Source organism: Struthio camelus, chromosome 1 (genome assembly GCF_040807025.1).
Source record: "Struthio camelus isolate bStrCam1 chromosome 1, bStrCam1.hap1, whole genome shotgun sequence".
NCBI classification, from domain to species: domain Eukaryota; kingdom Metazoa; phylum Chordata; class Aves; order Struthioniformes; family Struthionidae; genus Struthio; species Struthio camelus.
In genome coordinates this window covers 146,276,610-146,304,239 of record NC_090942.1, presented here as the reverse complement: position 1 = coordinate 146,304,239, position 27,630 = coordinate 146,276,610, and the positions used below count along the sequence as shown (strand labels likewise).

At 35.4% G+C, this 27,630-nt stretch overlaps 1 protein-coding gene across 2 annotated transcripts in view; it reads right to left on the bottom strand.

The window, feature by feature from the left end:
- Window positions 1-27,630, bottom strand: part of PRKX (protein kinase cAMP-dependent X-linked catalytic subunit) — a 57,222-nt gene that overhangs the window by 9,471 nt on the left and 20,121 nt on the right. For both annotated transcript variants that reach the window (XM_068921694.1, XM_068921704.1), the window contains exons 2-5: window positions 17,502-17,670; window positions 13,276-13,539; window positions 6,952-7,071; window positions 1,766-1,861 (exon numbers count right to left, since the gene is read on the bottom strand). In XM_068921694.1, coding sequence (XP_068777795.1) covers window positions 1,766-1,861; window positions 6,952-7,071; window positions 13,276-13,539; window positions 17,502-17,670 — 649 coding nt within the window. The remainder of the gene's footprint in view (window positions 1-1,765; window positions 1,862-6,951; window positions 7,072-13,275; window positions 13,540-17,501; window positions 17,671-27,630) is intronic.

The window sequence follows — 27,630 nt, the reverse complement described above, 5'->3', positions numbered from 1 at the left end:
CAAAGGGGATAAAAGGAAAGGAAGCAGACTGACTTATTAGGACAAAACAATCTTACTAAATGATTTAAGTTAATGCTGCAGAGATATCGAAGACCAACCAGTTCTGCATATCGTGGTAAAAAAAAAAAAAAAAAAAAAAAGAAAAAGAAAAAAAAGGGGGGGGGGAGGGTGGTCGGAACAAGAGATGCACTACGTTAACAGTTCTCTGTAAAAAGAAGCTGAAGCCATGCAAGTGGATGAGATCATCCTAAAACAAGTTATAAAAGGTAGGGAACTTAATCCAGAATCCCATGAGATCCCTTAAAGGCAGGAGTGTAATGGGAATGAACTGCCAAGCACACACTGAAAGAACATCTGCACGATGTATGAAGAAAAACTGGGAAGAAGTGCAGCAACAACTATGGTGATTAATAATGCCTACATTGATGGCCATAGCTAGACCGAACATCAAGATCTACATATACATGCCGACTATTTCAACTAGAAAACTTCATAGCATCAGGTGTCCTCTGTATCTAGGCCAAATCAGTAAACGTTCGTCTGTGAATGCTGAGTATGAACAGATACTTGCAGCACCCCTACATTTACATGTTTTCACCACGTTAGACAGGTTGTTAGCGACAACAACCTACTTTGAGCTGTTCATCTTTCTGTCACACTCTTATAATTTAGCGCACACAGTATGTTTGGAGTTGCTCAGTTTTTCCTGAAGGACAAAGAGACTACACTAAATGGGAAACAGCATCGTAACAGTAAAGGAAAGCTCCATTAACAACACACACAAATATGATACACTAATCATCCTAAGATGATGTAAACACATTTCATTCAGTGTACCTGATGACTCAATGGAGGTTTAAAAACTTCTCCCTGAAATGATTATTTTTGTAAGCAGCTCTGTACCAAAAAGCAGAATTCACGGAAGTTCAGAGGAAGTAGGACAGATGCTATTAGGTGCTATTAGGCATAGCATTTTGTCTATCTACCTAGCTGTTACAATAAACAAAGCCCACCTCTGTAGGGCACTTCCACCAAAACACCTTGAATGATAAACTTGGGTATGCAAGGGTAATTTCCTGTCCTCACTCAATCTGTGCCTCTCAGGAGAAACTTCATTTGTGTGTGTTGTACTTCCTCTGTTACAATATTTATTAACAGTTATTTCAATTATTGAATTTTTGAACAGAAAAAAAACTGTTTGCAACATATCTGTAATGATTACAAAATATTATGAATAAAAAATACTGATGATACGTATTTAAGACTGCATATTGAAGCAGAGCCCTGTATAAGAAATGGAAGTGCGTTTTGGATCTGTAAAAGTATTAAAGACAGCAATTATGTTAAGAGTGATTTAACTGGAAAATTAACACACAAAGGAATAATTTTACGCCCTCTTCCTGCTCTCCTGAGGTTAATTCATGTTGAATTAACTCCTCATACCTCTCCTCTTTCCCTTCTCCCACATGACCCTGTCACCAATGAGCTTTGTAAAAAGTGAAAAAGCATTTAGTATTTCAAAATATGCAGAAAATTAAGAGACTAAGATACTATAGGATATAGTAGGATACTATAACCACATCTCTGGCTGGAACTATTAAACATAAAATTTTACTTGAACTACAAGACTAAACGTAAACTAAAATATATTCAAAACAGTGTTCTAGAAAATCAGAATCTGGTATCTTTTAATGAAAATCCTTTAAAAACAGTGCTCAGCAGGCATACAGAATATAAAACACAGTTTTGGGAGCCAAGAACTTACTTTACATACAAATCCAAATGCCTCGGGAAATCTATTTTGCCAGCAAGAATTTTCTGATATATACCAAATGGATTGTCATCAAAAAACGGAGGAAACCTATTTTAAAACAGTAAATGTTAGAAAAAGAATCTGCAAAAGTCTTATAAGTAGTGTTAGATTATAGTAATTGCCCATGAAAATCATGTGTTATGTAATTCTTTTTGGTAGGGAAACAACATCAACCACATACTACCTGAATAACAACTTTAGTTACCAAGACATACTGAGGCTGCTATTGCAAAACAGAAAACATTTTTACATGCAGTACATTTAAAATGTAATTGAAATTCAAGTATTACAGGAGAGCTATTTATTTTACTAACACAGTAAAAAATTATTTGTGAAACAAACCGTCAGTGTTAGAAAGTCAGAAGTCCTTTGTCTTTTTCTATAAAACCCAAGGGCGTACTTTCCAAAACAACATCACCCTTCTTGATCTTTTCCTGTAACTGCCAGCCTACACTTATTCACTAGTTTCCACCCAAAGTGTCAAAGGACCTTCATATAAATACAGTATCAAGTTCAGTTGTTTATTATGTTTCTTTAATGTAGATGTGGGTTTTGTTACAGAGGTTTGAAGATGATAAACTTTTCAGTCCCTAAAAGTCTCTCAAAGAGTAGCTGTTCTTTCAGGTTGGGGCAGATACAAGACTCACGTTTCATCATCTTTAAGATGATCACCAAATTAAAGTTCAACTAAAATTCTGTGCTTCCTATTTTCTAAAAAGTTCTCCATAAAGTTAAGAGCCAGTTGACAGACTCTTCTTGTGTTACACATACAATAATAATTGAGACTATTTTCCGTTGTGCTTCCTTTACTGGTATATGACATACACTGGCTACTCAAAGGGGCACAGAGTGTGCATGTATCAGTACAGTAGGTTTAATTAGCTTAGATCAAGTACCAAGAGATTTTCAGAATGATAGTCCCCTTTCGAGAAGTTACCACGAAAAGCTTTCTAGGGCAATGGGATAACAATTCAGTCACTGATCTCAGTCCCAGTTTGACTTCCATAACATGGCCAAAGCGCCCTGCTTAATAATGATTCTGTCCCAAAATCTAGTACAGAATAGAAAAAGAGTTTTTGAATAACAACTATATTAATATCATCTAATAATTATTACATTCTGACAATTACAATATTTCCACATCTCCCTAAAGTTTTATATATCTTTTTTTCCTAAGAGAACTGAGCCGCATGCACACACCTACCATGCTGATAACTTTGTGAGACGCTGGTAATAGAAACAAGAGCTGCACCAACAATATTTGTTCATTTCACATGACTTCTTTCCTTAATTTTTTGTTACTTAGCTGAGCTTATTCCTGAAAAAACACTATGCACTAGTCGCACTACGTAAGTGTTTTCAGGAATACTAAGTCCTTTGTTATTCAGCTGTTGGTCAAGTGGATTAGCATTTCCTTTGAAATATGCTAAAATTCAGTCACAGACTAAGTCAAATTCAATAAGAACTGTTAAATAATTCTGTCTGTATGCATAAGGTTAAAAAAAGTATCTTTGGGAATTTTTATCGTTTCTTATTGACAAACTGAATTGAAACTTGATCCGTACTACTTGCAAACAATCAACCTCCAACATACGATGCAGATTTTGGACAACGTAGCATAGGTCTTGTGCTGGAAGGTACCTAATAATTTAGCAAAAACAACCCTTGAGTTTCAAATCGTCCTCACAGCAAATGCGAACAGCTGCCTTTTTTCCACCAACTGGCAAAGAATCTAAAGATCTCAGTGTATGGGACAACAGCTGCAAACCGTTCCTTTTGCTAACGAATACAATGGCATTGGCCTTGGTGTCGTAGTTAAGAGAGAGAAGAAATGTCACAAAATTTCAAGTGAATACTCACGGGTCTTAAAATATGAAACTGTAGAAAGAAATTATTAGTTATCTAAATAGACAGACCAGTAGGTTACATGTGACTACTAAAACAAAAACAAAACAAACCCCTCATTAAATGAGAACATTCACTTGGCTATTTGTCTGACTGACAGTACAATTATGACCTAATGTCTTAAATAAACTTATTTTACTCTATAGCAGATTGTAACCAAATGTGATTACTCAAAATTGCCTTTTTTTGAGGGGGAAACATAATGATCAAAGTCAGAGAACAGTCTTTGAACTCTTTCTATTGACCGCTTTGCTTTTTTTAATAATACTTTCATGAAGGACTAGCATCATTAAACCGTTTTTGTCATTAAGTTTTTTTTTTTCAGTAAGTTTTTCCTATCCATTCCTCTTCCCTTATCTTGAACATTAACTGGGACCTTGTCTTAAACTTAGTATGCGCAAAATTAGAATTCCATGGGCCTCAAGAGATTGCAGTAGGTTAGAGAAATAAGATACAGCAGAACAGGAAAGTGTGGTTTTATTTTGTTTGTTTGTTTTTAGATAGATCATTTCCTTAGACACAACTCCTTGTTCTTTTTCACTGCTTTTGGGGTCCAGAGACAATTAGTTAAGGAAATAGCTACCAAATGTCATAATTCATTTCTTTACAGACAAAGACTTAGTCATGAAGTTTTGTACACGTTCAAGTAATTTTCCTACTTCTTAAATCTTTAAGTTTTAGGAGATAAAGTTACCTAGGACTGTTTTTGCATTAAAAGCCTTGATAGTAAATAACAAGCCACACATTGAGCTGGTGAGTACCAGCGTTTTAAAACATTGTTACTGCCAAGAGAAGTGAAAAAGTTGGTAAAATGATGCAAGCGTATTCCCTATGTGGTAATCTGCCTGCTTAAAGAAAACAACATGCTCAAAATAAACCCCTCCAAAGCAGAAGAAAACTTAAGAATCTTAAAAATAAATGTCCAGTTTTGGATAGGGACTTCTCCCCAAACACTGAAAAAAAATGAAATATCTAATCATTACAAAGAGTATGTATATATACAGACACTTGTATTACATCAGAAACACTGTAGTAAAATAAAGACCATTACAGTATCACTTGCAGATAGCTGCTCTGTCAATCAGCCTACCTAAGATCTCAGTTGCCTTTAAGAAAGGCATAATTTCTGTCTCTACTGGTTAAGAATCTCTATAGCCAAAGTGTTTAAATTAAGCTGAGGGGAATCCAGACCTCAACACCTGAGCCTTCTTTTTTCAGGACAGAGAAGATCTGCATCTGAGGCTGCTGCTGTTCCCTTTTTTCCTATGTCTCTCCTTTTGGAGAATATATACCAGTCGTACGTACTTCAGTGCCCTGCAGTCTTTACGTCTCACTGATTCCCAAGCAGAGATCTTCCTTGTCTTCAGTATGTTAACTTTGGAAACGTTTTCATTGCTACTCAAGCAGAGAGAATCCTACCAACCTCTGTAAGGCAGGGAAGGGAAAAATGACCCATTTCCGTTTATACTAGGACCACTTAGACCAAAGAGAAAGCTGATTTATATACAGTGGTCCAGCAGAATCCTGTGTCAGAAAGTTAAGTTGCTCAGATACAACTGGAAACAGATAATGCCTGTACTAGAGCATTATAGCACCAGACACTTCTGTCTGCGCTCTTCATGCTACGTAGGATTAACTTTAGTGGCGATAAGGCTCCTGGGAATCTCTTGCTCCCTTCTACCTCTCTTGCTCTCCTCTACCTCTACAGAAATTGCCTTAGGATTCAAAACAAATGCATATACAAGCCTCTGGGACATTAAAAAAAGAAAGCAGCTTGCAGCAATACTGCCCTGGGATAAACTTTTGATGCCATTGACTGTGCTTCTTCACACCGAGTGCACACACACACGCGCACTGTGGACTGGATCTCTACAGTGCCCATCCCTCAGGGCAGCTGTCTGCTCGGGCAGCCTGATGGGCTTGCTCTGACACCTGAAGAGTCACCAAGGTTAAGCTGAGCTGATGGTATCATATACAGAAAAAAGGAGGAATAAATCCATGTCAGGATGCTTTTGTTCTGGCTCCGCTTTATGGGACTGCAGATCCAGAATGAAAGGCCGTGACGCTGCCTTCCCCTCACCCCCGAGTGAGGGAGCACAGAGCACACCCACCGCCTGGTACTGAAAAGCAACAGCTTCTAACTATTGTGAAACCTCAACTGACTAACTACTTGGGAAGCTATGAAAGCATTAAGTTTGACCTGCATTTGATCTATTACAGCTACCATTACTGGCAAAATTGATTTCCTCAAAAATAATCACTCTTCTGTTGTTTTGTTTTTATTTCTGCTTTTTGTTTTGTTTTGCAAGTAATAACAGATTTTACCAAGACAAAAAAAAAAAACAACAAAAAATATGCAGGGATGCCTTGTTTAGTACACAAATACTAATTATTCAAACAGGTATTTTAGAATTTCATGTTCTCCCTAGTCTAGTAACTTACTTTACTAAAACAGCATTTCTTTTTAAAAATCAAAGCACATTCAGGCAATTACTTTGATTCACCTAATAACTGAGTCAGAAATAGTTATTTATTTTAATGCCAGAAAGTCTCTCTTCAATGGCAAAGGTTTTATCTTCTGAGAACCGTGCCACCAATAAAATTTCCAAAGAAAATGCCATCCAAAATAATATCTGAGCCAAAACATCAAAAATAATATTTAACTGATTTCAAAATAGAGCATTTAGCTTTTTTCCCTGTACTTTTTCTTTATTCACTCATGAATAACTCAAGCTGTACTGATTACACAGCCTTCCTACTTAACAGCTATGCACTTTGACAGACTAAAGTTCCCATCGCAAATAATATTTCACCGTGCTAGAAATAAATTATAGAAGTTTCAAAAAAAATTGGCAGTCCTTGCCTTCAGTCTTTATACAAAAAGGGTTCACAAAAATTTAGACGTAAAATAGAACCTAAATTTTCACAGCAAATTCAAAAAAGAGTAGCTGTAAAGAAGAAAATCATAACCATCTCATTTAATTTAAAAAAAAAAAAAAAGAGAGAGAGAGAGAGAGAGAGAGAAAGTAATGATGGTGATATACGTTCGTCTAAACAGCTCTCAACTCCCTTCTTCAGAGATAGACAGGATAGAGGTGCATCAATATTAGATTTAACCCAGGTAGTTCAAATTTGCGATTCCGACCCATCATAAAGAGAAGCACTAAAGAATCCTAACCTCACCTTTGATACACTATTGCTGTGATACAGTAGTCAATATTATTATCACTTACCCTGACAACATCTCAAATATCAGAATTCCTAGAGCCCACCAATCCACAGCTCTTCCATGGCCTTTGCTTTGTATGACTTCTGGTGCAAGGTACTCAGGGGTACCACAGAGTGTCCATGTCCTGGGAGAAAGGAAGAAACAAAACTAGACTGAAGTGAAACTGAAATTACACTGAAAAGGAAAAAAAAAAAACACAAAAACCAAACAAAAAACACACAAGACACACACATAAGAAAAGCACTCAAGATCCATCTATGCATAGGAGGCAGAGGGAGCTCTGTAAGATCTGAAACGATCCCTACGATGACACTGTCCAATTCTCCTGTAATAGGGGCACATGGAAATTAAAAAACTTCTCAGTTACAGTAAACATCAGGACACCGATTCTCCTGCCTGCTAGCATGCCGCTCTATCCATTTGGCCATATATTGCTTTGTCATTGTTCACAGTCGTTTTCACCCTGTAAAAGCTGCAGACCCCTCCCTGGGGGTCTACGGACTACTCCTGATGGGTAGAGCAAAAGGTAAGACTATTGGCAACCTGAACCCCCATCAGAAAAACATTTATTTAGAAAAAATAGAAGTGTTTGCATGGAAAAGGCAGCAGTTTAAAATCTGTAAGTAAACCTAGACTTCTGCAAGATTCCTTTTTCAATCTGTCTCTTTAAATAACCTATTTTTCAAACAGTATTGAAATATCACCTACCAGCATTTTTACAATATCTATTAAAAAGTAAATACTTTGTAAATATTTTAAATAAAAAATACAAAGTGTAGTTAAGCAAATGCAAGATATGTAAGTTATATCACCTCATTTTTGACATATTTTTAATGCTTTGCTTTCACTTATAGCTTATTTCTTATAATCCCATGACATAAGAAGTATTATATTGCTAGCTGATTGGAATATATAGTTCAAGTCCTATAAGATTATGAAATAAATTGAAGATAAGCAGTTACTGCTGACAAAGGCCAAATTATCATGAGAAACAATATTCTGAAACCATTTTTTCCAGAAATATGAACTCATCCTTGTAATAAGGAGTGCAGAATTTGACTAGCTTCACTATCTTGACTTATTTTTAAATATAGGCTATAGACACAAACGTGCTTTCAGTTTACAAAAAAAAAAAAAAGAAAAAAAAAAGAGAGAGAGAAAATTACACTTTCCTGGCAGCAAGTCAGAAGATGGAAGTTGAGAAGTGCTCATCAGTTCAAGAATGGACAAAACAACAATGCAGAACAAGAAGGAAAAAGCATGTTGCATTTTAAGAAAAGTTTTGGTAGAAATGACAAAGAATATTATCTTAAAGTAAATGATCTCCACATAGTTTAAACAACTGATATTGACTGTTTAAACATTGATTGTCAGTCAGATTCACAACTGTGAATCTCCAAAGCATAAATCAAACTGGTAACTTAGTTCTGAACAAACGAATTAACATGAATAGCAATCCCCTTTAACACCTTCTAGTTTTTCCTACCATTATTCTGATAAACTGAATAAATTTTCTTCTTTCCTTGTATATAATACATACTATAATATGGATCTTGAATATCCATATATCTCAGACTATCAATGTATTTGTTAACACATTAAATAATTCCACAATCTCAAAAAAAGTTTTATTTGAAACAAAGCATTTAACAAAAAAATTAAGTCTCATCCTTGATTCATAAAATACTTAAAATCAAGGAGGAGACTTCAGTCAAGCCTTTAAAAGATTTATGATACACAAAACTGAATTTTTTTAGGCCTGTTTTTAATACAGCAAAAGTTAAATTGCTTCAGCTAAACTGTCAGAATTGATAAGGACACACTGTGCACCCAACCGCTCCACGGCTTTTGAAATTATGTTCATTAGTGTAAAGAATACATCATCAAACATTATACAAACGGGAGGAATAATTTTCATGGCTAGAAAATACAAACTCCTTCTCCAAATCAAGCATACACAAGAAAATTCTTACGTATGGCCCTGCTTTACACACTACTGCCATCTAGCAGTTGATGAGATCACGACCAGGTAATAAAAAGAAAAAAAACAAAGCTTTGTTACCTTTTAAAACAAACAAAATTTAAGAACTTGTATTACAGTCCTCTGTACGAATTTTTACTTATACAGATTTAGCCAGCCCTGAAAATGAAACATCCACCTGTTTTATATTTAGGAAGCAGAGCTGTACAAACAAAGCAGGCGAGACCGGCACGTTTGTGTTAGCTGACAAGCCAGACAGTTTGCAGGACAGCGCCCTACAACAGTCATCCATCCTTCTCTCCCTGCAAAACTCCGCTGTATGGCAAAACCTAATGCAGCAAAGGCAGTCTATTACCACCAGCGGTCACAACTTCTCACTTTTAGCCAAGAAATTTATGTTTACTAACTACAGAAAAATTTGGAGGAAGCTCAAATTCTTTGTCAAGCTGTGCACAGTTGTGTCACATGCTCACTACCTGCATTTCTTCTTTTGCTGGATAAAAAAGAAGCCATTTAATATTTAGGGAAATGCACAATGTAAACACTATAAAACACTAAATTCTCTTACTATTTGTATTACTGTTTTATAACTGTTGTATAGTCATCTGATCTTCCAGAAGATCCTTTTAAAGGTACATTTTAAAACAGAAAAATAAGAACAGACTGTTTCCTTCAAACTACTACAAAAATTCTACACTCTGCGTTTTCAAGATAAGAGCTGAAATACAGGTAAGCAATAGTTGATAAGGTTAAACATATATTTTAAAATATGAAAATGAAAAAATTGAACCGACTCTGGTCAAAAAGATAAGCTATCAAATAATATTTGCAGAACTTGTTAATAATTTATTTAAATAAAATACTTGATGATTAACCTATTTCAGCGTTCTATAGAGTTTTGCATTCACCTCTGTAGTCTCGGACAAGTTTCTAACATGAGAACCACAGATTTTAATGTCCTTTTGGGAGTTTTCTTCGGGAAATTTCTGCATAATCATATTCAGTGCAGATTGCTCTGATTCCAGCCCACAGAGGTTTGTTCAAGACAGCCCTACTTTTACAGTGAAATTCAATACACTTTACAAACAAGATTCGCTGCATTTTGTTTTCTCTGAAGTTTGCTGTGCAGAATCGTCACGAGGCACATTAGTCACGAGGCAACAAAGTAGAAGTATTCAAAAATCTTTAAGGCTCACCATTTATTAAGGTAAGTTAAATATTCTTAAGATTTGGAAGACTTTCCCATTTTTGAATATTTTTTGTTGGAATTTTAAACAGAGTAATCTAAAAGTGAGTAACATTCTTCTAAAAAATCATGAATTCATAACTTCAAACTTCCAAAAATTGAGCAAAATCTGTACAAGAAGAGCTGTAACATTCTCTGAACTTTTGCACTTTTCTCCAAAAGAACCTACAGAAAAAAATCAAGTGGGAAAGAGCAGAAATATTTTTTATATATACATCATACCTAGAAAGTGCTATGTGCTTGCCAGAAAAAGGAAGGCCTAAAAACGTAAAGGCAGCATGGAATGTCTATAAAGCTCAAACAAATCCTTTCTATATGCTTCAGATGAATCATTTATTTCCCCACTTATTTTCCTCCTTTTCCTGACATGGCTCTTTTCCGAGAGTAATGGCACACCTATTGTAATGTTAAACATAATAACTTTTTCAGTTTCTTGTAAGTAAGTCTTCAGCTAGGGAATATGGAGGTGGGAATAGAAGAAAGAAGCAGCAGCTGAAACAAGAGAAAAACTGGAAACTTAAAAAGCACTCTATGACAGAGAAGCAAGGAAACAATAAGTTTTTCTGTTTATCCTAACAAGGAAGAGAAGTAGACATGAAAATCTCCTCTCTTTCTTCTTTCTCTAGGGAAAAAAGAATATTAGGATCCAGCATGTCCTGAGACCTAGTATTTTATTTCTAATAAGAAGGTAATGGGCAGCTTCACATAGCGGAAACACCAGCTATGAGCCAGGCAGTCTCTCTCCAGAGAACAGTTTAATTGCAGATGGGCAAGGAGATCACTTTCCTCTCCCCTTTCACACCTGGTAATGGGAAGAAAGGAAAAGGTGTGCAGGAAGCCTCAAGTAACTACAGAACCATTTATGGGAAGTAAAATGTATCAAGAGTGTGCTGTTCTATCAAAATTCTCTCTACAGAAAGCCTTCATTTCCACGTCGTGTCTTCTCCTGTCTAGGAATACCTCCGTTGGTCCTCACTAGCAAGTTCCTCACAGCCATTTGAAGAATTCATTTAATGTGCATTTTATTTAAACAATTCTGATGGTCCACATATAAATATATACACATATATGTATATATACACACACAGAAATAAAAAAATGTGCATACATATAATGTGCATGTGTATAGACATGCTATACATAAAAAGCAAAACAAATGTAACTCAAATATGTAAATCTTAGCTCAAATAGTCCATAAAACAAAAAAAACCAGCCTGCTGCAAAGTACTAGCGGATAAATTGCTGACAAGTATTATCACAATGACAAAAACAGGGTTGTGAAAATGCTTACTGCTAGCAGGGAAAAATATCATGTTATCATCAAAAAGAGCAGACTCATGTAGATAGCTACCTGTACTCTGATAAAAGTAAATGCAATCCTCACTCCTTCCACCTCATGTTCTGCATTTTGTATTACCTGTTGTACATTTACAGGTAAAGTGGCTAGTAATTTAAAGCTAATACAGCACTCTGTAACTCATTTCAGTGGAAAGCGTTCAACTTCTTCCTTTCCCAAGCCCCTAAGAAAGGGCATAAAATACACAAAAATATATAGCAGTGATAACTTCTGTGTCCTAAAATATCTTTGAATGAGCTTACTCTTACAGGTGTATCTTCTAGACTGAAAAACACTTTGATCTGAAAAATTCCCTTGTTTAATGAAGGGCTACTCCTGTTGTGCCTTATGACCACAGAACCTCAAATTAATAACCACTAAGGGGCAGTATCTACATTTGAAAGAAAGTCACGAGAATTAGCATGAAAACACCTTATAAAGAAATTCTCCTACTTTCTTATATGGGAGTAGTTTTGCCTCTTTCCGCAAAAAGTCATTTTGACTTAAAAACAAAGTATTAAAAAAAATTGCCAGCATTTACAAACCTATCTGCTTGCCCAGTAGGAATTGAAATTGATCAAACATACAGATACTAAAACTGAATAGTCTTAAAATACAATTTTAGACATTACGGGAGAACAAAAATAGTGAATTTATTAATTGGCTAGCCATCTTCCATCCCCAAGCAACACAGAACTGAGAGACTGTACATATAGGTGAACAATCTTTATGGCCTCCATAATATGATTTGACCTACCTCATCTCATTTTATGACTTCATTAAGGATCCGATAGGAGTAGCTCCCTCAGATCCACTTTTATTTCAGATTGCTCTTGTAGAATTTCCCACCCACGCTCAATGGTAGCAAAAGGTGAAATTAAGGGTGAAGATAATGAGCATCTGTTTAACGAGGACAGACTAGTTTACTATACTGTCCCAACCAGAACGACCAGATATGGTCTCCCTGAAGAGGTGACCCTGGAGCACAATATCAGCAGCCTTGCCACAGCATTTTGCTTAATATGACAGCCTAGTGTCTTTTTTCTTATTTTCAATCCCAGGAACAGTTCTCACTTTCTTATAAAAAATGCCTACTATAATATTGGAAGAGTAGTTCAGATGAAGAGAGTGGAGAAATAACTGGGAAAAACTCTTTTATTACCAGTAAAACCACAATTATATATGATAGTAAGACAGACAAAGCTGAGACTATTGTTCAGTTTGTACAGTGAAATTATATTTGGTAAATCTGGCATTACGGCTCTCCCTAGATTTTGCAATTTTATTTTAGCAACACGCTAGTGAAACCATACAATCCAATTTTAAAATGTTATTCCTACCTTTCAAAAAATCTCTCTAAAAAGAAAACAGAAGAAAACAAATCAGTTACAAGACATTCAGCCTTTCAACTTGCGTGGAAGACTGATGTCATAGTTCACATAGATGTACATGTCTCAGTATTTGTTCATTTTACTTCACTAAACTCAATTTTTTTATATGAGGACTGCTGGAAAAAATGCACAAGAACTATTCACACAAAAAAATTTTCTACTGTAACTTATCTCCGATACTGCTTCTAGCTATACCTACAGTGTAATACTGTTTTCAGTATAGCAGGTAACACCATCATTTTCCTTGTATTAAAGAATTTGACATGCGTGAACCACTCTGGGTATAGGTAAGATGCTGAGCTCTGAAGTAAAACTATTTATCTTCCAATCGTAATTACTTTTGTTAAAGCTAAAAACAAACAAAAAAACCTTACCTATCCACCAGTTTTTTAGCAAATCCAAAATCAGTTAGCTTGATATGCCCTTCTTTGTCTAGTAATATGTTTTCAGGTTTTAAGTCTCTGTAAACTATTTCTTTGGAGTGCAGGTATTCTATCGCACAAATAATTTCTGTAGAGTAAAACAGTCCCGTGCTGTTGTTGAAACGCCCCATGTTGCGCAGGTAACTAAAAAGTTCTCCACCTGGTACATATTCCATTAACATGTATAGAAAACGTTCATCGTGGTAGGTCCAAAATCTGTAAAAAAAAAATATTGTTTTATTAAATAAACAAATCATCTTTCTGATTTGCTTTAAAGTAAATTTCTGTAAATTGATCTCTATTGTCCCAAGTATGTCATTGTGCAAATATTAAAACTCCTAAGAAGCTGGCAGGATTATATAACAGATGTTCAAGCAGTTGAATTACCTAAGTAAAAACTAGATACATAGGCTTGAAAGAAAACTTAACTGTTAGACAGACTGCTTTGTATTGTGCAGGACAGTTCTCTGCTAAACACCCAATAATTGACTTGGTATCCAGCTAGTCTACTAAGACCAAACAATTCTTACATCCCTTACATTTTATTTACCCAAATACTGTCAAATATTTGGGAGGGGAGCAGAGTCTGCATTTGTAAAGATTATTTACAATATGTTCAAATAGAGGACACCATAGAGTTATCCTACTCTTCTCCTATCCCTTCCTTCCCACATATACACATTTCCCCCATCTAAAGTGATTAGTTATTAGCTAAATGTAAGCCCACACCGCTCTTCTGCAATCCTTTTTCTACTGCTTTTGTTAAAGAGAAAATGACAGCAAAGCAGTATTCATTTCTGTATCTTGGATTTATCCTGATGATAAGCACCTTTCATTCCTCAGACTGCTGCCTCTAATTTAAGAAATACCATTGTGCTACATACATTACTAGACTGTAGTAAAAAGCAGCTCACGAACACAAAGACCACCATTCCAAGTGGCCTTCAAAAGCTTTAACACAGACCACAAGAACCTTCTCTCCCACATTCCCCGAAACTAAGATGCTTTTCTTTCTACTTACATTAAGCAAGTCATACACCACACACATGAACATAACTCAACAGTTAGGAGGAAAATTAGTGTTTGATAACTTTGTGGAACATATAATGCTATTTTAAAAATTAACAACTACCCTTATTGCTATGACAGTAGGTAAAGAACGCTGTAACCCTACCTACTTTACTGATATAAGAACAGAGGTTACTTCAGTTTCTAGTAACTGCTCTTTGAGTATCACAAGAATGAAAAGATCACGTAACTTTTTTTGCTTCATTAAATCAAGCTACAGAGTCTCAAGAAAACAAGCAGAGTAAACTCAGCTCCCAAGCCAATGAGTAACTTTTGCTCAAGTAAGATTTCCTTTCCTCATACTGGCACTGAGGGCAGCCACAAAGAGGAGACAATCAGATATCAACTACAGCTCCTCCACAGGCTCTATAAAAGAGAGCCCAGGCTTCCGTCTTTCCTATTTTTAGGAAAATTTTCACAAATTAATTTCCTATTACAGAGTACTGAACATGATTAATCTGCTATTATTCGTATCTTTATCGACTATATAAAAAACACTCTTGAGAAGTATTTTAGGAAGTTAGGTAAAAGTACAACTACAAGGAACAAAGAAAGATGAAAGTCAAATAAACTAGTATAGTTTATAGCACTAATAAGATACAGTTCGTTTTTATTAATTCTTGTTTTCTTGAAAATATTTTAAACCTACAATACTATATGTACTGTTTCTCCTACAAGAGTTACGATACTTCTCATAGGCGATCTTTATTGATGTTTTTGTGCGACTCCACTGACTAGTTGTTGCAAGAGCATAAAACAAACATTTCCAAAAAACAGTTTAAAACAGAAGTAGATAAATAACTTCACTATCCACAGAAAGACTTATTCAGGACCTTCCCACATGCAGGAGGGGCATTTCTTAAGTATAACAGGAAAAGAGAGGAAAAAAAAAAAAAATCTCATGTATAGTCTTTACAAGCTACAGGAAAGATGAAGATTAGAAATAAGTTATGTGCAACATCACTTTAAAATTCTCCATCATAAAATGCTGTAAAAGATAGTATTACGCTGCACTGACACATATTCAACATGTTTATAACCAAAAGGAAGATATCGTCCCTGTTTAAAGCAGCAACATTAACTGGAAACAGAAAACCACACCATATAAATAACAGTTCAAAGACACCCAAATAAGACTATATAGAAATATTTCCCCCCTTTTTGCTTATTAACTATAGTTTAAAAATGCTATGGAAGAAAACATGTTTGGGGGGGAGCGGAGGAGGGGCTTTGTTAGCTACACAAGAAGAGGCAGAAAGTTTCATTTGACATATGGTCACCATTAAGTCCATGAATGCTCATTTACCCTGCCTGTATGGACACCAAACCCCATGTCCCTGGCTTGAGTTTCTCGATTCCCACTTCTGTTGAACTTCTTTAGATGCATAGACTTAAAAAGGCCTTATGCACACAGATATAATGTAGATATACATTAAAATAACCTGTTCCTTCTGTTCTGTCCAGATTTTAACTAGTCTAACCAGATCAATAGTACTCTCAGCCTCTTTGACTTGCTTTCCGACATCCACATCCATATACCCTATAACTCCTCTTACTGATGCTATGCCACATACAATTTTGGAACGTTGGCTGGAACCTGATAGCATCATGGTGATAGAAAAAGCAATGGCGCACCACAGAAAAAACATTCTGCCTACAGGGCTCTTTCCACCTTTAGATGGATTCTCTTTCCTCACTGATACTTTCTGGGCCTTGGAAAGATGCTGCACTACCTTCAGTTAGACATTAACTAAACTAATTTTATCTGATTCTATGTAAAACTGATTAATGCAGGCAAGTTCAAAATGAACTCTTGGTCAATTGCCCTGTACTGATGAACAAGAAAATATAAATGGAATTTATTAACTGTGCAATTATCCAGACATTTAGTTACTCACTTAATCTTAACTTTAGTTACTCACTTAATTCAGGTACACAAGAAGAGCTGTAGTGCTCTAAACAAAAAACTATGCTCCCTTCTCTCCTTAATACAGGAATCATTAGAATCATCAACCTTCCACTACACAAAAGTATGATTCGTGAATTACATTTAATTAATGTTCATTGGTAGGTTATATCACTTTCCCTCAAACACGGGAATAACCACAATGAAGAAGTGCTGTTCTCACTTAATGCAATACAATATTTTTAGTGAGTTTATGAAGGTAAAGTCTGCAAAAGTTTTGAAAAAGGTCAGATATTTAAATCAAATTCTATCTTTATCTAGATACCTACAGTGAACATATACATATTCACCACCTAACCTTTCCAGCATACATGACTATTAAAAGCTAATGAAATTTTGAGATATCACTATTTTACACTATAAGAATAACTTTACATTTCAACTAAGAGTAGGACCTGTCCCCGCTACCCCTACCCGCCTTTAGGTCAGCATCCTCTTCCGAAATGCTAATGTTGCTAAGGTAAGGAGGGAAAGATCAAAAGAGCAGAGAGAAAAAAATAAAAAAGTCTTTTAATTTGATCAATTTTTTTAATTAAAAAAAAAATCATATGTTTTTCAATAAGGCTATAAACAGAGTTACCTTTCATCTTGCTTTTAATCTTAAACTCCTCTAACTCCTCTCAAGGTTTAAGCATTGTCTGCCTGATAGGACATGCTTGCTATCACCTCACAGAGGATATAGGTAATAAAGGTAATCCAGATAATGATCTAGATTAAAGATAATACTCTTTCATGGGATGAAGAAAAACTTATTTTCTTGCTGGTCTAAGACCTAGAAACATACTAGACTCTGGACTAGACTTCATTTTAATGAGACAATCCTAACATTTCTTCATTATTTTTTCCCTTTCCTAAGAAAATTCCTCTTCTGCAGTGTGAAAAACAGGGGCAGATTATTATTTCAGCAGAAAAGCTTTATAATAAATTATTGTTCAAATGTTTAAATTATGCTTCTTGATTTCAAATACCTGATTCTTTCATAATATTTTAATCTAAAGTCTATTCTAATATAGACTGCAGAACAGAAACTGAATGTTTGATGTTGGTTAAGTAAATTGCAATGACTTGCAATGAGACTCTGGAACACTTTGTTCTTACTGTACTTTACGTAAGGATTAAATGAATACAAAAATACAAAACTTACAATCTGATCAAAAATGGGTGATTGACCTCTTTCAAGACTGATTTTTCATTGTGCACATGTTGTTCTTGCTTCAGTCGAATAACATCAGGAATGCTCATTACTTTCAGTGCAAAGTAACGTTTGGCCATTTTTTCCTTCACCAGATGAACACGCCCAAATGTACCTGTGCCTGAAAAGTTAAGAAAAAGCGTCAACTAACCAAATAATTCCTTGTTTAAAAAAAACAAACAAACAAAACCAAAAACAACAAAAAACACACACACACGCAAACAAAAAATACCAACCCAAGAATGAGCAAAAATAAACAATTAATTTCAAACCTGTAGGATCACAATTCATACACTATTCTCATCAATGCTGTATTTTGTTCTTGTTCCTACACAATTTTGGGGGTGGTATTTTGCTTATTTAAAATGATTTAATAAGAATAAGGGTATCAGGGTACTGGCACTCTTGGCAAGAAATGTTTTCAGTATGTATCCAAAGAAGAAAAGTAGTCACAATGAGAAAGGTTAGAAGTGAGTATTATATAAAGGATGTAAACATAACCAAAACATAAAATGAATAAGCAAAACTGTTCTTTCAGTAGAAAGAAAAGGAAGTATCCTCCTAAACTTAGGTTTTTAATTTAGATCAGAGTAAGGGAAATATACATTCAAAAGTAGCATATATACACACACACAATGTGTATGAAAAAAAAAAAAAAAAAGGACGACCAAGGATTTAATACTCAGATGCAATGGATTTAATATTCCCTCAACAAAGAACAATTTAACTTTCCACACATTACTTATTAAAACATATTATATATTTTAAATACTTATACAAGACTGGTTTATCTAACATGAAAATACAGAATATATAAAAATAGGAAAAAAAAAATCAGAGTATTGATCTACCAAAGGTTCAGTGATTGAAAACAGTTGTTTACAGATATTCAAGTTATAAAATTATTCCCTTAAACGTGCACAGAGAGGTGAAGTGATTCAGTAGGATAAGGGAGAGATGAGAAAAAGAATACTTAGAAGTTGTTGACCATTCTGAAAACAAATAAGAAAAGCTGCTTGTAGTGCTGCATCTTTATAGTACACGGAAGCAATAAAGATTTTGGGCACCTGTTTCTGCAGGAAATGTATTCCTGTTTCAATTAACTATATCAAAGGAAAAGAAGAAATACTGATAAATATATTAGGCCTTCTGGATCACGCATTTCGCATTTCTCTATTCAATGTAATAATCATTACAGTTCCTTTGAAACGCACTGCATCTCAAGACAATCATATATAACTGAATTGAGTATTATTTCTTAGTTTGAAGAGAAAGTTAATACTACTGTTTTTAGACCACACTTCCATCCCTACTGCAGCACAACATTATATATTTGAAAATAAACACATATTTCAAGTCTTTGGGTGGTTGCTCATTGTTTTTTGCTCATTAAACGTGACATAGGCTTCATTAGAACAGTACAGCAGACATTTTTAAGAAACAAATGTATCTCACTATGAAGCATGCTTGGCATTCAGATCAATTGCCACATCTGTAAAAGGTCACTTTTGTAGAGAAACGCCCCCAAAGGAAAGTCAAAATGTTACTCTGAAACTCACAATCATCCCCCTCTTCCTAGAAGGGCAGCCAACAGACCTGTTTCAGTACTATTAACTGACATATCACATGATTTCAAACTATGTTGATATGGTTATGATCAACCTACTGCAGAAGACAGTTTTCTAAAACACATAGTAGGTGCAGGGGGATGACTATGTATGCGAAAGGAGATAGGATTTCTTTTTTTGAGAGGGTAAAAAAAAAACAAAAACAAAAAAACCAAACTACATTCCATTACAGTGACCAAAAAACTACCAACCAACCACACAGAGAAATAAGAGTTTTTGTCGCTAGTAAGTTCAGGAAACAGGGAGTTGAAGACTTTTTTTTCCTTCTTCTTCTTTTTTTTTTTCTTTTTCTTTTTTTTTTTTTTTAAATGTTTTCACTATATGTATTTACTTACTTAAAACTTTTACATTTTATGTAGCAGTTACTCTTTCCACTCACTTGTAATATTGCTCAAAAGCACAACACTTATTAAAAACAAAATACTTGCGTTATAAACTTGACTGATGAATGTTAGTTCCTAATTTGTAGAACTTGCAGCTCCATTACCAATATAGCTTTCAAAATCCACAGATAAAATTTCTAATTATATAAATTCACAAAGTGTTACAGTTGATCAAACACAAAGGATTCTAACAAAGTAATTCTTACATTCCCACCAGTCCTGACTTACAGTTCTTAACTATGAAAACTGTAAACAAGGCCTCTGACAAAGCTTGTTGTTATGTTTAAGTAAGCTACCAGGCTACCCTGGGAAATTTATCATGTAATTAAATCCCTTAATGCAGTCACATTACATGACTATACCTGTAAACAACTCTGTTTTCACAGGGGTGGGCTTAAGCAGTAAAGCATTAATTACAAACAAACAAACAGCCAAGAACCCACCATCTCTTCATGGTACTTAAAATACTGATTATTTGTATCCCTGCTGAATGTATTGACAAAAAATTAACTTAGATTATCATGCTTTCAGGTTTTAAGAGTTAAAATAAAGAAACAGCAGAAACAAGCACTGAACAAAAGAACACTATCAAATTTAAGGTCTAGGTATCGAGAAAGATGTTGTCAAGAACTATGGTCATATTGCTTACTGAAACTAAAAACTATCTTAAAAAGTAAGCACCTTGAGATATCCAAATGTGAACTTAGGCAAATTAATCTTATCAGCTCCACAAATAAATGCTGTTTTTATATGCATTTTGATACTCATGTGAATAAAACACTTCCACAGGCAAGTTAAACAGGCAAGTTGGAAATGAACATATTATCTAGTTGACCCCAGGTCTTTAATTACCTTGTTTTACAAAGAATTGTCCTAGCTGTCCTAGAGACTTTTTTTTTTCCAGAATGTTATGCTTTTTCATTCTGCCATTAGTCTAACATGACAAACAGTGGCGCTTAAATTAAAAATAAAATAAAATTAAAAAATCCCAGATCATATGCATATGTACTTCTTCCATTTTCAAAAGGAGGATCCTGTCATGGATTTACTAATAGCTGCAAAGCCTGACAGGCTACTCCAGAATTGTGGCAAGCACCTAATCCAGAAGGCCTCCGGGAAAAACAGAAGACCACACAGACAGGCAAGAACGTACAACCTCCCTAACCAGTTTTATTGTTTAAGTGATTGCAAGCAGCTTTTTTGAAACATCGTTAGCCTAACTTCAAGCAACTATGGAAATCAAGATGACAATACAGAATTGCTCTAACTCAGTAGAACAAGAACAACATTTGTTTTTAGAAGTCTCACAATATGGATTTTCTCTCATTCAAGTTTCCTCAGAAAAATCCATTAGGTCTACATCAGATGGAACTGACAGTACCAAAACACAGCCACCACCCTTCCACCATTTTTGACAAACAATACAATCTCTTAAAACCCCAAAGAGAAATAATATTCCTGTTCTGAAATTTACACTGAGGTTTCACTTGCCCAGTTTAAGCAATTCAATCAAGCTCCTCTCACTGCATAGAGAAGCAAAGAGCAAACATGCTGTGTACTACACACTTCTTCAATCAAGAAAAAACTTGATTAATCAAGTGGGGCTATTAACAAGAATTGGGGACCTGCGAAACTCACTGAAAATTAAGAACAGTTGTATACAAAGTACACAAATGTGATTTAATGCGTGGTTTTGCATATGCACTTACAGGACCAACTGTTCAATATTTTCTTTCACTTAGCCACTCTTCAGACAACTAGGTAAAGTTTACATACAAGGCTGATTAAAATTTAAGGTACCACACTTTAAACTTTACTTCTGGATTACCTGTTTATGCTGTGACCTATTTCTGCAAAAACCTTTAGAATTCAGTTCCTTGCAAGTTCTTGGGGGGCAAAGAAGAAAGCTGCTACAGGGCATTGTTGTTGTTGTTTAACACAGTCATGGAAAAGTCTAGTTGCTTTATACAGAAATCTGAAGGTAGGATAAGCGTCTTACCACTGTGACTAGGTTAAAATTCTGCACCCATCTCCATAGCAAGAAGCCCAATGAATTGAAGTAGTGAAGTGGCAGTATGCAAAATCGATGCCTAGCTCCCATAAGATTGGGGGGAGTTTCTGAAACAGAAAGCCAGAGAGCTACTAAGTGGTCTGCTGTCAGAGCATCATTGCCTCTTGCCCTCCAGGAAAGAGATACTAAATTCATAGAATAATTTCTGTTAATCCCCATGAGAGAATTGTTCATTTCTTTGCCCTGATCACCTCAGAGCTCAGCTATCTGAGGTGGCTACATTTGACCCTCTGTGACATACATGCAAACAATCATTAGGATTACCTTTAAAATAGAAGTATTCTGTTCTTGCCCATCTTACATATAATTAAAGGAAATATGCTGTTTACAGATTTGCAAAATACTCTAATGACATTTGCTGTTTAGTTCAAAACAAAAGAACTTCAGTGACTTTGTACCATTCTGCACAAGTCCTGAGCTCTAATAAGTACTACCCTGCCAAAGGAAGAGCAGTGATCACCATCACCCCTTACAGCATAAGGGCCAAAGTGCTGCAGCGAGAATAGAGCATCAGAAAATGATGCCTTAATGAAAACAGTCACTATTAGAAGGTCTGAAGAGGTGCAGTCTATTTGTGCACTCCCCGCCTTCCCCTCTATGGCATTCAGCAAATGCAGGTTCCAGTCTACCAGTAACAAACGCAAGTGTCTGAGCTATCTGCAACATGCAAAAACACAACTCAAGATTTTCTTCAATAAAAGGGCAAACAGAATAAGTATGCAAAATGCTAACCACTAATCCAGTATAATCTACTTACACTAGAAACAATAAATTTTTTGGATCCCTTTGCAAATTTAATGTGGTTGCAGAGCTTACAGGAATGCCAACAATCTTCTCAATTAGGCAACGCTCTCATACTAAACACATACAAGGAGGAAGAAGAGGTCAAAAACTCCAGAACAAAAAATCAGCTTGGCCTAGGTATCAAAAGCAAGGATGGCATTCTCAGTCCCACAAAACAAGCTAGATTCCCTAGGACTATGCCAAAATACCATAGCCAGGTTCCAGGATTTTGCTCTCTTTGAAGCCTGTTAGAAAAGAATAAAGAATGTGGGAATATTTCTGATGCAATTTTAGATACTTCTGATGTCAGAAAAAAAATCCTACAACTTTTGATCAGCTAAAATAATTGAGTGACTAGTCATGTAGCGATCATTTTACTGTTAACGTAGGCGACTAATTTAATGCTCAGTTTGCCTCTTTATTTACTCCCATTAATTAAGTCCAGCTGCTCCAGCTTCACATCCTTTTAATCCCCATCTCTATCTTGAAACCAAGTTTGCCCTGCTCAGATAGATACCATCTGTTTTAATGAAGAATAAACTAGGTCATGTGAGATCCATGACCCTGAGGGCTGCTTTCCAAATCCCAAAGGGGTTGGTCCTGACTTCCACAGATGCCTACAAAAAGTATCAGATATATTTGCTTTTATTTACAGTTAGAAGAAGTGTTTCTTGCTATGCCACATACGAGTCTTTGGGGGGGGGGGGGAGGGCAGCCACAAACACGACAGACTTAATTCTCGCTAATATTAGAGATTAACTAGCTGAATTTGTATCAGATTACAATCTCCCCATTGAATGTTGAGTGTCTGCCATTTAAACTCTGTCTTGGGGTGGAACTTGAACAGCATAGCAATAGAGAGGAAGAAAAAGGGTGGGGGGGCGGTAGGAAAGTTGTTAGTTTTGACAAAGAGGAGACTCAACAAAGGAAACCAAAAAGGTTACAAAAAGGAACCAAAAGTTTAACACTTGAGAAAGAGAAGGGAAGCCATGTGAGCTTCAACAACAGAAGACGTGGCTGGCATACAAGCAAGACAACAAAGAACAAGGATGATGATTCTGGATATAACAGTAGTCATGTTCAAGCTTTTCTTTTTTTCTTTTTTCTTTTAAACCCACAGACCACCAACAACTCAAAAAGCCTTGCAGACTATAACTCAACCTCCTGAAATTTAGTGTCTTCACATTTTCCCAAAAATCAGCTGTGGATCATTGATCATAACTTCTAGATAAAAGCTTCCGTACCTCTCTCACGCTAGAGGGTTCTGATCTAAATCTCAAAAACACTCCAAAGGAATACAGAAATTCAGAGGGGGCTTTAGAGGCTGCCTGTCACTCTGTCTAGAACAGTGCATCTCTTATCCTATTGAAAGTAAGTAGTAATTGCTGTACAATACCTTTTGCAAAGCCTTTGTTGATCCTCCAACTATCCTAGATCTCCAAGGAGACAGTCTGACTAAAAGAGCTTAATAGCACAGAAAATGTGGCCAAAATACAGATGCTTCATATAGCATTCAGGATGTGTAGCTTTGCCAGAGCAGCTTGCTTCTATGAGTTGGATCATCCATCCATCGTGTCTCAGTTTTCACTATAAACTCCTTGGACAGAAAAAAACATCTTTCCTCTTAGCAATAATGTGAGGTGTTACACAGCAACAAATACGCTTGGAAAAAAATGTCTATTTCTTTAGTAAATTCTGTACAAAGTTCAAGAACAGATGACACAAATGCAAAAGGTCTTAAGTATTTTCCAAATTCACATAAATATACATTGGGTGTTACTGTGCTTAAAACTGGTGATTATCAGCCTACAAATATTTGGACATGTCCTGGAATTATCATTACTTCTACAATTGTTCCCCCCCCCCCCCCCCCCACTTAAAAAGTAGCCTTTACTCAGTTACCTGCTTGTGGCCCTTGCTCATGTGAGTGTCTACTGTTTTGTAGAAGACGTACACTTCCAGCATTTCAGGCAAGGTTATCACTTCAAGAACATAACGCTACCCATCTCTGAATTATGGCCACAGTAATCCTTACTTCTGTTTTGGATTATGGACAACCCTCAGCAACCTTTTTTTCCATCTGAAAGCTCAATATCCTTAATTCTTTATCCCACCTCAGTTGAACTTGAAAAGAAAGTAGCAACTCATGTTCTAACTACAGTCTAGCTCTTGACTCAAACATCTAGCTCTGACGTGTTCTGTGAAACTTCTCCATCTCTTTGGGGTTTCCAGGTTCCAAGCATTCTTAAAATAAGTCAAATCTTTCTTACTGGTATACTGGAAGTCTACAGCAACACCTCACTAAAACTAGATTTAGCAATCTAGAATTTGGTAGAGTTTCTGTTCAATTTCCCATACAATTTGATGGGCCAGAGAAGAATGCCAGGTACTTATGTGTTTCTCTATTGTTGAGCCACCCATTTAATTCATTCTGAATTACAACCTTTAGAAATTAAAATTAAGATCATTAGAATCACGAGGCTAATTAAGACACATCCACTCAAGCTTCCTGTTCTTCATACAGTTCAAAGACAGGTTCCTGGCCTCCAAAAAGTGCCTTTCAACAGAATACCCATGAGGAAAGTTCTTTTTTAAATTCCAGATAAATTATTTTGGGCTCATAATTTACTCGGTCTCTATTAAAGACACTGTAACTATTAGTGTCAGGTTTCTCCTCTCCCTTTACATACACCTATTCTTTATTGGTCCCTGGTATTTCAAAACAGGTTTGGGGGGGGGCGGCGGGTGGAAGGGAAATAAGAAAAAAAAGTTTGATGAGCAAGTCACCAGGCGGCTTGAAGATGCACTTATTCCTTTCCATTTCTAAACAGCTCTTAAAACACTGAATATAAAGGCACACTCTTATTTCTTCTTAGATCTCTAAACATCCAGTCTTCAGAACAATTCTTATAAAGCTGGTATTTCTCCGCTCACTTGATTCTTCGATAGCATTTTTATATGCCTTCCTATGCCCTCTGCTACCTTTGATTCATTATAGCTAGATAGAAAAAAAACATTTATAGATGTATAAGAAGAGTTTCTCCTCTATATTTAAAAATAGGACAATTCATAGCCATCCTAACTCTTCTTTCCACCTTTTTAGAAATTACTCATGAAGTGTTCATAGCCCTAAAAAAAAAAAAAAAAAAAAAAATCAAAAAACAAAGCTGTAAAGACTTTATGAAAGTAGCTCTAATAAAGAAATAAAAAAACTCCGTTTCACCTAATAACTAAGCTCCATATAATTTTTGCTAAACTAAAAAACTAAAAGAGGGCTGTTGAAACAAGCAATTTTAAATGATGCCAAATCCCTGCTAATAGTAAGGAGTTTCAACTTACATTTAATTGATTTTAAGACAACGGTCTAACACACCTCAAAGTAAAGCACAGTAAGTTAGAAAACGGGTATCTAGGTGGCTAGCAACACATTATTTGGGCCTTCCAAATTAAAGCAGTGGAAGCTATTAAGTTATCTGAAAGCATTATCAGACTTAATTGACAATTAAAGCATTATCTGAAAGTGTCACTTTTTAATAGTCGGAAAAGAATCTCTAAATCAGAAAATACACTAGCAACATAGACTGTCCTCAGTCTTTTTAAAGCTATAAAGTGTCACTGAAATCATTTTCACAAAATTACTACTTTCAGATAGGGAGAGATTAAAAGAAGCAAGTTAATCAAGAGCTTCTTGCAATGCAAATACCAGAGAGAACTTCTTAAAGAGGACGGAAAAAGAGGACTTTTTCGGTCCAAAAGCCCCCAATTAACAAAAAAAGCAAACACACAAAAAATAACATCTAACCACTTCCTGCCTGCTAAGTATTATTCTAAATTTGATGGGAATTTTGATCAATTCAGGCACCTTTCTAAATGTTTTTGTTCTCAAAGTCAATCAGTCTACTATAATAAAGTCTTAATTATTGTTAAATACAAATTTTTAATGTTAAAAAACAGTATGATATAGCTTCCTTAAAATGAAGCTTAAAATAAATCAGGAAAAGTTTAGGCTAAATGTTACTGTTCTTAATTAATTAAAAGTTTGTCACTATATACCACATAAGCAATGTAGTATATGAATACATCGCAAAAAAGTACCATTCTAGATGTCATCAAATCCTAGATTTTAGGCTACAAGTTTGATTTTAATTGTTTTAAAAAAAATGCTATGATAGAAACATTTTATATTATATACCCCAAATGATGAATCCTGATCTCTCTTCAGAGGATATCAGTGAATTTTGGGATGGCTGTTGTGAATATGTGCCTCCTACTCCTTGAGCTTGGATTAGTAGCAAGTTCAAAATTTTGAAAAAGCTTTGGGTATCCCAGAAGCAGTCTAAGCCAAAAGCGACCGACCTCAAATTTTATACAAAAAAAGAATACCTTCAGTTTACCTCTGGTCATGCAGCAGGGAATCCATTCAGATAAATCATTCATATACCGTATTTTTGCACTTATTCTATTCTGATGACGGGCTACTAAGCGCTTACAAGTAATTCCTCCCCCCCCCCCCCCCCCCAACAAAGATAAGAAGAAAGGTGGAGAGTAAAACCTACTCAGGAATATATTAAATTGCAATAAACTGTAGTTAAGCCCAGCTACCATGCATAATCAAATCTTTACCCAAAAAGACTGTAAAGCTTTCTCCCATCATTTGTCTGCACTTTCCTCTTCTCCTTCAGTTTCCCTTTTCACAGGAAGCATTTTCAAAATAGATGTGGCCAGCAGCTTTACTCAAATTCAGCATGGAGTTATTTAGCTTGGAGGTATTTTTAGAACCCTAAAAATAAAACAAACAACAAAAACCCTTGCTGCAAATAGTAATCGTTGTCATTCTTGGGGCTTGCATTTTTCAAAAACTATAGATTTTTATTTCATTATCAACCTCAGAGTTAGATGGGCTGATATGCACGTGTGGGATCTCATGATATGGAAATTAATAACACAAAATATACTTCCTTATATAAGGAAATATATATTTGTAAGGGTTTTTTTTTTTGATTGTATCTCATTAAATTCTTTCTTTCGTAAATACCACCAAAGGTACCTGTAGGCAGAACTATGCCAAGTGATACCTATAACCTTCAGCACCAAGTAAATATAACTTACTGGCACAAGATTATGAAAAAAAATCAAAAAGAAATACTTAAACAATATGCTGTGTCACTGGGTTAAGGACAGACTTGGACAAAGCTTTTCAAGCACCTCGACAAAAG